We start from the raw sequence: 12,582 nt of genomic DNA on the forward strand, positions 1-12,582 counted from the left end.
AGCACTGTGTGCTTTGTACCTCAGTACTCGTGCAACCCACTGTGGCCAAGCCCAGCAACAGCTAGCAGGGTCTAGTAACAGAAGGGGGGCCAGATACTTCTCTCCTGCTGCAGCTCTGAGGATCCTGGGGACAGTCCTGCAGTGAGGGCCCTGCCCACGTCAGACAGATGGAAGAGCCACCACACAAGAGAGACGAGAGAGGCAGGACTCATGGGAAAGTCACTTTGAATGGTTTATTGCCAGTGTTACAGAAGTCGACACAAGGTCAGACAGGCGGGAACCACGCCAGAGTTGTAAAAAACACAAAAAACACTTCTAAGTTTTTAGTTTACTTCCAAAAGAACCAAAGAGTTAGTCGTGGCCAAGCCAGCTGCCCATTCCAGGCGGGATGCAAGAGGGAGCTGCAGTTTCTGGCATTTGTTGCTCCATGGGGAGGAGACATGGGTTGCTGCTGCTGCTGCTGCTGTTTAACCAAAGAACAGCAGTGAGGATGTGGTGGAGCTACCTCAGTATTCAGGACAGAGCTTCCAGTGAGGAAGAGGGAATAACCTGGTCCCCTGATTAGTTTGTCCTCAAGGGCTGAGGCAAGTGTTGGATGAAATGAGCAGACTACAGCATTCCTTCCTCCACCTCTCTCTCTCTCTCTCTCACACACACACACACACACACACACACACACACCCTCCCCCCTCACAGCCCAGTGGGTTCCAAAGGGTGTTAAGCCCTGTTATGAATCACTCTGGGATAGGCCAGATCCCACTCCCAACAGCACCAATACAAGTTTTGCCATTGACTTCAGAAGGCTGGGGCTCCAACAACCCCCAGTCTTTGAACAGTTCAGCTTCAGCGGGGGAGTAGTGCGGCTCTGGTGACTCACAAGGACTTCCCACTTTGCTCCCGGTAGTGTAACACTGCACCCATAGAATAGCAGTGGCACAGCCTGAACCCATTTGGATAGGGGGCAAAAGGAGGGCTGGTGTACCAAGCAGACTTGATGGGCCACCAATCTCACCAGTTACCTCAGCTATGCATGGATACTGGGCCAGGCTCCAAAGCATATCAGGGTCAGGCATTTTAGGCTTCAGCATAGTCCTGGCAGGATGGTGTCCCCTCTCTGAGTTACGGCAGAACTCACACTCCCATGGTAATAGAAGCAAGAGAGGGGCAAACACTACCCTCTAACCACCATATAAAGCCACTTGACAGCACTGCCTCCTAACATGGGTGCTGCTCATGCACGTGTGCTTTTGCTCTCTGGACCAGGCAGCCCATACACTCCACCCGAGGGCATCCTACCACTCAGCAAAACTGACTTTGCCCCCCCACGCCACCATTGTTGCTGTGCCTGGGCAATGTCCACTCAGCTCGAGCAGCTTAGCCCTTAGGATGTTGGTATTTTCCAGAGGACCATCCCAAATAAGTCCTCAGGAGGACATGTTCAGTTACAGAGTCTCCAAAGGGTTAATTCAGGTCGAGGAGCAGATAGTATCAGTGTGCATGGAGCTGCAGCCCTGCCCATAATATGCAAACCCATGCCAGCCACGCCCTGCACACAGAGCCCCTCCCCACTCCTGACCAGCTGCATTGGGAGATTTGCCTACTCAGGATATTTATAGGAAGACCAGAAATTAAGTTTGTGTTGTAGCAGTGACCCTATATGCTCCAGGGGGAGGTGCCTGGAGAGACCCATGTATTCTGGAGGAAGCAGTAACTGTGGAGGCACACCTAGGCAGCTGAATTCCCACCATGAACTGCATAGCCAACTAAACTGCTACCCCTGAGAACATACTGCTACCTATGCCCTTCCTCCATCTCCCTCACTTCCTGCCCCACAGCCAGCAACACAAACATACATAAAGGGAATTTACATTAGCAAGAGGGGAGGGGAGCTGTAGCCCAAAACTCAGGTCAGCTCCATCCAAAGAAAAGTGCTTCTTCACCTGCAACATCTCTAAACACAGCAGAAGTGCAGAGAGATCTTCAACCCCAGGTCTCTGGCCATGCAGCAGCATAGAGCAGTAGCTACCAGCCCAGACCTCTGCTCTGCTCTGCTATCCATCTATTATCAGTGCAAGAAATCACTGGGTGGGGGGTGAACATAGCAGGGCTTTTCCATCTGCAGCATCTATGGTGCTATGTGTGATCAGGATATTAAGAGTTCCTTCTTCAACCATCAAGCCTAAGTCAACCCCTGGCACAATCCTCCCTATCCTGTCCCAGGAGCGTGACCTGTACATACAGCACACCATAGCAACCACAGCAATTATGCCATGGAAATCCACAGGGTCACAGAGAGACAGAGAGAGAGAGTTGCCAAAACAACTAGGACACTTAAAGACAGGAGCAAACCATGGGCATTTGTGTGTGTGTGAGATGGGGGAATAGGAACCAGAATGTACCACGCTTGAGGAAACGTGAGATGAGTGCCTCCTAAAAAAGAAAAATCTTACATTTTGCATTTGCAAAGATTTATTATATTAAATTGCTTAAATAAGTTAATCAACTTAATCTAAAGCAGGAAACTATTTATCCAGCTGTGTAGCTGGTGAGGACCACTCTTGAGGATTAAAGACAGCATCTAGCCTACAATTTGGTGAGTCTGCATGACTGGATAGCACATCAGTAACTAGAGTCTAGATTTATTCCCATTGCCTTCTTGGTTCGTTATGCTCTTTCCTGGTCTCTCTCACACACAAAACAATAATCACCACAACAACGTCTATACAGAGTTGTTTGACCTGTGAACATCTGAAGGAGGAAGATTTCTAAAGGAGTCTGAGTAAGATTGTAAATACCAACTAGCACTTCGACTTACAAAGCACAGGCCTCAAAATGGGTAGGACTGGGGGAGAACCGACTTCATCATCCCAATGGGGAAATGGAGGCTGAGAGATGAAGGTTCAGAAAAGCATCTACTGAGACACCAAGGCCCTGATTTGTGGACGTGCCACGCACACACAACTCCAGATGAAGTGATTGGGAACTGTGAATGCTCAGCACCTCTGAGCATCAGATCCAAGATGATTTGAAGTGGGCCACTGAAATCTGAAGCACCAAGAAATAAGAATCCGAGATCCCTTCTGAGCCTGTTCCCCAAGTGACTTGCCCGAAGCCCCACCGTGAGTTTATACAGATTAGAGCCGAAGTCTCCTGGTGCTCTGGACAGGAAGAGGTTTTCAAAGCTAACCTCATTGTTTTTAGGACATCTTCCTCCACACTAATGAGATTTGGCAAATCTCAATCACGTGTGGGGATCTGAGGGAAGGGTTGGGGGGAGAGAGAGAGACTTAATTCATATTTTAAAAGACTCCCCTGTCCCCCTGCACAGTGGTACATTCCATTGCCTTAAAAAAAAAAAACAGCCCCCTGGTATATTATTACTCCCTAGGCTCAGGATGCCAGTATTTGGGGGAAATTAAAGAGAGAGGCGGCAAAGGGGGTGCAAATGAGCCTCACTAGAGCAGTGGCCAGATCCAGAGCCCATGGAGCACAGCTGCTCAGAGCCAAGAGGCAGGTGTATGAAATGACCTGGGGGAGGTACATGCCATTTTGCCTCTTTTCTCCCCTCACTGGCTGGACAGGAGGGGGAATAAATTCCATCTCTTGCCAGGTGAGAGAGTCCCAGGAAAGACTCTAGAACACCTAACTGGAGCTTTCAATCTACATGCTTCTTTAAGACTCTGTGGGGCTGCCCTACCCCTCAAATGATGAGTGCCTCCTTGCCCACTCTCTCCGGGGATATTGCTGCCCACCCCTCATTCCCCCGGCTCTCCTTAGCGCCTGCTTTGGGGGAGTTAGGGGGCTGGAACACTGGCTGTCCTGGCCCCCTGCATGGGCGATCTGGAGCTTCCTGAAGGAGTTGGGATCAGGGAAGAGTGGTGAGTTTGGATCGCATAGGCAGCAGGATAAACTTGACATCAACTCCTGCTGGGTTCACACCTCTCCTCTCCCAACACAAAGCAGGGGTTTCTGCACATGTCCCTGAGGAGAGACTACACGAGCTCATGACATGTAGGAAAGTGGGAATCCGCCCCAAAGCAGCTCTGCCTCTCCCTCCGCCCCCAAGAAGACACGGTTACAAACAAGAATGTAATCTTATAAAAGACACAGAATGGATACGGCTACATGTCACTTTGCAAACAATAAATGTGATCCCGCCCCTCTCCCCCCCAAGCCATCTGTCTCAGACTTAGTCACCACCCCCCACCCTGCCTCCAGACTGAGCCGACCCATGTAGACTCCACCCAAAGCCTAGGAGCCGATTATTTGGCCAGACCACGTCTCGTGCTTTGTGTGCGGGGCCAGGTTGGTGAGCACCACCTCCACAGCCTGGAACTTCTGGTTCTTGGGTGGAATGGGGCAAATTTTGTATGTGACCTCGTCTCCTTCCATGGGGACATACTCCCCCTCGATGCTGGAAGAGAGGAAGACATGGCAGATCGTTAGGGGCTGAAACGAGACATAAGCCAAAAAAAATAATCAGGAACTAATGATGTCCTTGGTCACAGGCTGCTCTTGGGGAAGTGGGGACAAATGCTTCATTCCTGAAGACCTGACATCAAGTGTGCCCTTTCTATAGGGGTGGGCAGAGCTGCAGTGATAGCCCTTCCTCTCCCTGGCTACAGGATGATGCCATGAGGGGCTCTGGCACCAGGCTGAGTCCCGCTATCTGGGGTCCTTCAATAGGGCAAAAGCAAGCTCACGCCTGTGGCATTCGGGCCCCTGACTCCCTGGGCCCCTTTGGAAATCCCAGCCTTAGTGAATGTTTTGCTGCAGTGGGACACAGGATTCAGACTCCTGGAGAAGGTTTTATCCCCAGAACAGATACTGCCCAGCCAGCAGCAGCCTGTGCACTTCACCACCACACACTATGCCTCCAACCTAGAGAGCCCAGTTCTGGAAAGGGGCAGGGCAAAGTAGAGTCCTCCCGTCCCTCCCCCCGGAGATTTTGGCCAGTCCTAGGCCTCCATAACCAATCTCATCAGCTAGCCCTCATGCCTCAGTTAACACCCATCATCGAAGCTATTTGTGTGATGTGAACGCATCTCCACAACAAACTTACCTGAGATCTCCCTGGCCCCTCTAGCCCAAACTCACTTCTCACAGGCCCCAAACAGCCATTAAGTGGCAACAATTTCTGGTCATTCCCATCTATTGTTACCAGTGACCTCCAAGTTAAAGGATCCTGTCCCATTCGCAGTCCCCTCAGACATCCAGTCCTCCCAGACCTAGCAATGCCCTCAAGGTGAAAGGCTCTATATCCCACTCCCCACAGGACTCACTCAGACACGTGTACAAATATGTCCTCTGTGCCGTTCTCTGGAGTGATGAAGCCGTGGCCCTGGGAGCGTGAGAACTGCTTACAGACACCCTTGAAGACAGGGCCAGCAGAGGCACGAGCCGTCCTAGGGAAGGAGAGAGGAGTGGAGAAGAGGTGAAGTAGTCTCACAGTTGGCACCTCAAGAGACACCATTGGGCAGTGCCACTTAAAGGAGCCAGACCAATCAGTCTCACCACATCTTTAGCCCAGGAGAGGGTTGTGTCACCACTTTTCTAAACAACATGGTGTCCCTTACCATTAGGATCATGGTCTTGTGTTCCCAGGACCACTGAACTGGCAGTCCAGGGGGTAATGAGTATCTTTTATATATTCCATCTGCCAAGAAGCTAGATACTAAAGTGACTGGTGCTCTTAATACCAGAGTTAGAACCGCACACTGGGGATAAAGAAGAGAGTTTGTTTGAAAGTATCAGTTGTTTACAGGGTCTTCTGGTTGCCATGGACACCACTCAGTTTAGCAGGACAGACACTGTTAATCACGTTCTCGCTGAAGATCAAGGTTGCAATTACAATCAGGAGGCAGATTTTTAGGGCCCTCATCTGCCAGAAGTGGCTTTCCACAACGGACAATCCCAAACCCAGCCAGACCCAGGTATTACTGGTGCTGCAGCGGAGAGGTAGGGGGTGGAAGAGGAAAAGCTTGGGTCAGAAATCAGGCAGCTATTTACAAAATTAACAGACCATAGCCAGTCAATAGCCTCCCTTCAAGGGGGGCAGGCAGATCAGTCACTACGCGACTGAAAGGGCTGGACCCCCTATGCCACACAGAGCACTTCTCTCAACCTCTGCTCCATGTGCTGCACATGGGGGGCCTCAGCCACACACTCACCATGTCAGGTGGCCACCAGCTAGGGAGGCAGCAGCCCATGTTGCCACAGCGGCACCACTGGAATAGCACTCTGAGTGCCAATCACCCACCAAAGTGCCAGTCCCAGACAGCTCTTCACCAGCCCTGGAGAGTCTGCCTATCTGCTCCCCCACTCCTGCTAAGGGGCAGCTCCCATTTTTATTCAGTTGAGGGGGAGGGGGATGTGGGGGAGGGGTCCTTGGCAGCCTAGAATCCTTTGCATCCGTTACCTCAGGACCTCCTTTGAACCATCACTAACTAGTGCAGAGGGTTCTAGGAGGGAGGGGGGCTGAAGTTAGATGCACCTGCCGTGTGCTTTTGAGTGGGTACCGCTACCTCTGTTTAGAGGAGGAGATGACAATAGGGAACCAGTTGGGTGGGTGGAAGTAAGGGAGCTATTTGTGGAGGCTTCAGATCCCCTCCTTGCCTAGGGCACCCGGGGACACGGGTTTGAGTTTGCTCACCATGAGCATTGTTGGGGTGTAACAATACATGCACACGTACCCCTTCGCAGAGACCACAGGGCAAGTGCCAGCTCAGTTACACATAAGCTGTTCCCCCATCTGCAGCACACACTCAAAAACACACTCTTCACAGCCGTGCCTCCCCTGGCTTCCTAGTCCTTGTGTGTATGCATCATCCAGATCAGCACAGCTCCGGGAATACCTGCTTGTCTGTGAGCTACTGTGGTTGAACCAGCAAAGGGAGACCGCCCCAGTGGGTGTCTGGGTGTGATCACACACAAACAGCAGCTACAATCTCTCCCATTGCTCCCCCACATTGGAGCTGTTCACAAGATTTTTATACTCTGCCCTATTGCCCCTTGTGCAGTGACCACCCCGTCCGACCCTCAGCAGCATAAGCCAGATACTTACGCAGAGTATGTTCTGGTTCTTTTGGTGGGGAGGGGGCTGGGCAGGTCCCGGAGGAGAAGATTGCCCCGCTCCCAGATCCGACTTCCCTCCCGGTGAAAGGGGAAGGTGGGCCAGACAGGCGACTTCGGGGAATGGAGGGTTGGGACTGTCGGAGGGGTGGTTGGGTCTGACGACATGGCGTGGCTGGCAGGATGATCCGTCTTTTGGAGGGGAAAGTGGCAACAGGAAGGAGAGAGCGAGCTCACAGTTTTGGCTCTTACTTCAACCTATAGTACAAAGCAGAGAAAGACGGTCTAACATACAGGGAACAGACTGTGTGCTCTGCAGCCAATTGCCCCCCCTCTCTCTCATTGCATCCTATCTCATAGGATGAACAGGGCCAGGCCTGGCCAGTGCTTGAGCTGGAGATCAGCAAGGAGAAGCTGGGTGCTGTAGAGGTGATGTTGGCAACATGGTAGGTGGTAGTGTTCCCTGTGAGTCTGTACAGACCCCAAAGCCCCAGTGCGCTGTAACAGCATGGAGGTGCGGGCAGGGTGGGAATGGGTCGCAGACCTGGGGACAAGGGTGCTGGTTGTTTTTGAAATCAAGCTGAGTCACAGTGGGGCATGCTTTAAGCACAGCTTTTTACAAAAGCTCCTGTGTCATATCGCTCCTGCAGCCGCCAGATTGGGCTCCACACCCCCACAGATGCAAGCACAACCCACTCATCACCCCCCCCCCCCAATATCGCCCCTTCCCTCTGGAACCCACACTGTTCTCACAAGAGGGGAGGGCAAAGGAGAAAGTGGAAAGCAGCCATCGGCTCTGGGTAGTCCCAAATCCTCTTCTGCTCCTGTGAGCAATAGGACGGTCATGGCTCCACCCCTCTCCCTCCCTGCAGCATCCAGCCTGGGAAGGGGCAGAGGGGACCCTGTTCCCACCCCTCACTGGCCTGGGAAAGGAGATAAAGAACCCCAGGAGCTGCAGGAGGAGCAGAGGTGAGGCTGGGGACAGAATTGGTGGGGCCAGAATCACTTGCTGGGCAGGTGAATGGACACATATGGGGGTGATGAGACCCCCTACATACGTTTGTCAGATCACTTAAGCACTGGGTACAGTTTGTAATCCAAGGTGTGTGGGGGGGGAAATCAAGGTAATCTCTCCCCCCTTCCCCCTCCTGTGGTTAGAAAATATCCATCTGTGGCTGCTGCTGCAGGGACCCATGTCCTTGGAGAGATGGGCCCCATCCAGAAAGCGACTAGGCTAGATAGAGCTGCAAGAACTGCCGCTGGCTGCCCATTTGACTCAATTTTATTGACTTTGCTGTCGTCTTGAGGGACCCGTCTCCAATCCCTTTACTGCTGAGAGTCAGAGCTGCAGGAGGGATCAAAACCTTGTTACTTCTGCTTGAAGGAACCTTCAGATATTCTCTATGTAGGGGCTGGGGCGGAATTTTCCCGACAACTTGCCTGGTGAATTTAGGAGGATTTAGCTCCACTACCTCCATTGCAATGAATGTGAGCTGTGCAGCTAAATCCCATAGCAGGCTTTGAAAATTTCATCCTATAGAACAGAGCTACTGGTAACTCCCACTGGTTAGACATATGGGGTGGGACTTTTCACATGTGGTTTAGGGCAGGGCTATGCTAGAAACTTTTGCGGGTATAGTAAATTCAGTTGGGGTTGGATTTTTGTGAGACATTTCTATACCAGCAAAAGGCCTAGTGTAGCAGTGGTTGTACCAGCATAAAAGTTGGTAGTAAATATTAGCTTTATGATTTATAGTGTTAAACTCTCATCATTGTTATATGCTAACCAAAGTCCTTTTTATGTCGTGAATCAAAATATTTAGTGCCTTATATCTACTGAAATGGAAAAGTACTTGGTCCTTCAATTGAACCTAATGGGTGAAGGAAACACTGAATTCAGTAATGGAATGTGTATAATCTTTTACCCTGACCTTACTAATATAGCCAGACACCCAGGGAAGGAACCCCTCAAAACTAATGAAAGGTACTTACAGAAGTATGTTATAATAAATAAGACTGGGTAATTTGTAAGGAATGCTTATGATCTAATTATGTTCTCTGAACAATAAGAGGTACTTGTGATTGCAAATGTTTTCTGTAAGGGGTGAAATAATGACCCACTGAAAGGTGTTTTTAACTCATTAAGAACTGCCAGCTACCAGAGCTGTCAGTAATAATGACACTGCTCTACAGCCAAAATGCTTCTGAAATAAATGTAGTCAAACTTTACTAATTCTGGGTCACTGAGAACAAAAATGATGCTTAAAATTGTTGATTGGCTCTAGTTTTCAAGATATGCTATTGGGTCAGTATATACGACCCTTGACTTGGGAATGGCGGAGGATAAGTGAGTTATAAAGGGAAGGGATCTCAATTTAAACCAGAAATGACTAAAATACATCTTTGACTGGATCTATGAATAAATCTATGACTGGGTTTGGACAGTACTTGCTTTTTAGGCAAAACAATGAATGATGCAATCTGAAGCTGGTATTGCGTCATACATGATATGAATTGCATCATGTTATTCCTAGAAGTCATGGATGATGCAATCATAACGAAGCTTACATCACTCTGCTGAACAAATTGCCCTATATCAGCTCTAGAAATCATACAGTGTCGTGCTCTCTTATTTGTCAGTGTTTGATTTTGCAAAGGGACACATTTCTGTTTAGCCAAAGTGAGAAGAGATGCCTCGTACTTATGTGAAAAGTGCAGATAACTTCTGCTATGTTTGTGGTGAAGTGACTTTTGCATCACAAAAGCGCAGTATAACCACTATGGTTAAGAAAGCCTATCACCTTTATTTTGGCTGCAAAATTGGAGATCAGGACAAGAGGTGGGCCCCACACATATGCTGCAACACTTGTGCAACAAATCTTTGCCAGTGGTTGAACAGGAAAAGGAAATCTATGCCTTTTGCAGTGCCAATGATTTGGAGAGAGCCAACAGATCATACCAGCAATTGTTACTTCTGCATGGTGCCTCCAGTTGGGAAAGGTGTGTCAAAGAAGAAAAAGTGGATTGTGCATTATCCAAACATTCCATCAGCTATACGCCCAGTATCCCACTGAGAAGGACTGCCGGTTCCTGATGCACCAGAATCATTCTCACTTGAGTCAGACGAGGAAGAGGATGAAACTTCTGGTCCTGAACCATCAATGTCACAGGACCCCCATTTTCTCCCATCCTCCTCCTCTGAACCACACCTCATAAGACAAGGTGAACTGAATGACCTTGTCAGGGATTTGGAACTACCCAAGAGTAAGGCAGAGCTGTTGGGCTCCAGACTACAGCAGTGGAATCTCCTGGCAGGTGATGTTAGGGTTTCCATGTTCTGTGACCGTCAAAAGGATCTTGTCCCATTCTTCTTCATGGAAGGTGATCTTGTAGCCTGCAACAACATCGATGGTGTGATGGCAGCCCTCAACATCGTTCACGCTCCAGATGAGTGGAGACTGTTCATTGATTCATCGAAGAGGAGTCTTAAAGCTGTTTTACTGCATAATGGCAATGTTTTGCCATCAATTCCAGTTGGTCATGCAGTCCATATGAAGGAAACCTATGACAACATGAAACAACTTTTGGAGGTGCATAAACTATGACCAACATCAGTGGCAGCTTTGTGGCGATTTGAAGGTTGTTGCTCTCTTGCTTGATCTGCAGACTGGATACACAAAGTACTGCTGTTTTCTCTGCGAATGGGATAGTTGTGCAAGAGATTCCCACTACATCAAGAAAGACTGGCCACTCCGACAGTCATTGGAGCCTGGGAGGAAAAGTGTTCAGCATCCACCACTTGTTGAATCAAGGAAGATTTTGTTACCACCCTTATACATCAAGCTGGGTCTGATGAAGAACTTTGTCAAGGCCATTGACAAAACACAAGCAGCTTTCAAGTACCTCCGTGGAAAATGTCCAAGATTAAGTGAAGCTAAGATAAAGGAAGATGTCTCTGTTGGTCCTCAGATTCGTGAACTTCTTCGAGATGATGCATTTGCCCATGCACTGCGTGGCAAGGAAAAGACGGCATGGAAAGCCTTCCAGGTAGTGGCAATAAATTTTCTCGGAAACAACAAGGCAGACAACTGCAGGTTGTTGGTGGAAAACCTCCTCAAGGCATACAAAAGCCTTGGTTGCAACATGTCACTAAAGATACATTTTTTGCACGCTCATCTAGATTTTTTCCACCGAACGGCGGAGCAGTGAGCGACGAGCGATTTCACCAGGACATTGCAACAGTGGAGAAACGCTATCAGGGCAAATGGAGCCCATCAATGCTTGCAGACTATTGCTGGACAGTGACAAGAGATGCTCCATTTAATGAATACAAGAGACAAGCCAAGAAGCGCCGAGTAGACACTGAATAGGACTAAACTATGTACATAGTTTTTTGCCTTTTGTTTCATAATAAATTTTATTTATATAACCCTTTTGCTGATTTTTAAAGTGTTACATAAACAGGACAGGTGAAATATTATCATGTAAAGCAACCATAAACACATGAAAAGACCTAGGTTTACAATTTATGATTAAAACTCTACTATCTACACAATATACAGAGACATAAAATGTAAAAACGTAAATATCTTAGAAACAGTAGCCAGTTGTTTTAATTGTCATATTTGACTTCAGCACATCAAAATACATAATAAATAGCACATTTTATCTCTGAAGCAGACAACTTCTCAAAAATTGTAGACCAGTGTGACCGGATCAGAAAGCCCTTTAGTCTAACTCAGTCATGGAACCTGGGACAGCCATGACAGAAATGCCATAAGTAAATAGGTAAGATAAGGTATCAAAAGCAAAACAGGGTGAAACTAATCATGGAAAGTATTTTTCCCTCCAAAAAGGCATTTCTTTGTCTCACACCATATAAAGGGACAGAGGTTTGGGGAGTTAGATTGGGAATGAACGCTGCCAGCATTCTAGCAGGTACAGAGGAAGGGCCCAAACTACCTTCTCCACATCATCTACAGGGTGTGGGAAGACATGTTTTCTTTCTGTATCCTGTGCGGTGCTGTATGAATCTTTGATTAAATAATTCCATTGGAGCCAGTTATTCTGACATTTTCCATTGTTATTACATTCCAACACACCACAAACTACTTTTATCAGTGTAGCTTATTTTGCTTTGGGAACCAGTATAGTTCTGCTGGCAAAAACACTCCTTTGCCAATTTAAGCTGCATCCACCCCAGGAGATACCAACACACCTTTTCTAGTGAAGACCTAGCCTAAGGAGCACAACTCCCATTGGTTTTCAGTGGGTGTTGAGTATCCAAATCTCTTTGGCCCTTTTGAAACTCTCTCCCATTGTTTTCTAAATCCCACGAGTAGATTTGAGAGGTCAGTATGGACACAATGTCCCCCTACCCCCCAGTCTCTGCTGGGATCTAGGTGCTACTGGAATACGAATAAGAGTTTCTATACTAGCATTCAGAAATGTATCTGCCGTTGGAGGAAACAAACCCTTATCCTCCCTCCCAACCTATCTCCGTAAGCTTTG

At 48.5% G+C, this 12,582-nt stretch overlaps 1 protein-coding gene across 5 annotated transcripts in view; it reads right to left on the reverse strand.

The window, feature by feature from the left end:
• Positions 1–219: 219 nt before the first annotated feature.
• CSDC2 (cold shock domain containing C2) overlaps positions 220–12,582 on the reverse strand; it is a 29,110-nt gene continuing 16,747 nt past the window's right edge. For all 5 annotated transcript variants that reach the window (XM_005302593.3, XM_005302592.5, XM_065563132.1 and 2 more), the window contains 3 exons: positions 7,064–7,329; positions 5,283–5,405; positions 220–4,414 (listed from right to left, as the gene is read on the reverse strand). In XM_005302593.3, coding sequence (XP_005302650.1) covers positions 4,252–4,414; positions 5,283–5,405; positions 7,064–7,239 — 462 coding nt within the window. In that variant the 5' untranslated portion in view covers positions 7,240–7,329 and the 3' untranslated portion in view covers positions 220–4,251. The remainder of the gene's footprint in view (positions 4,415–5,282; positions 5,406–7,063; positions 7,330–12,582) is intronic.

Source organism: Chrysemys picta, chromosome 1, assembly GCF_011386835.1.
Source record: "Chrysemys picta bellii isolate R12L10 chromosome 1, ASM1138683v2, whole genome shotgun sequence".
Lineage (NCBI taxonomy): Eukaryota > Metazoa > Chordata > Testudines > Emydidae > Chrysemys > Chrysemys picta.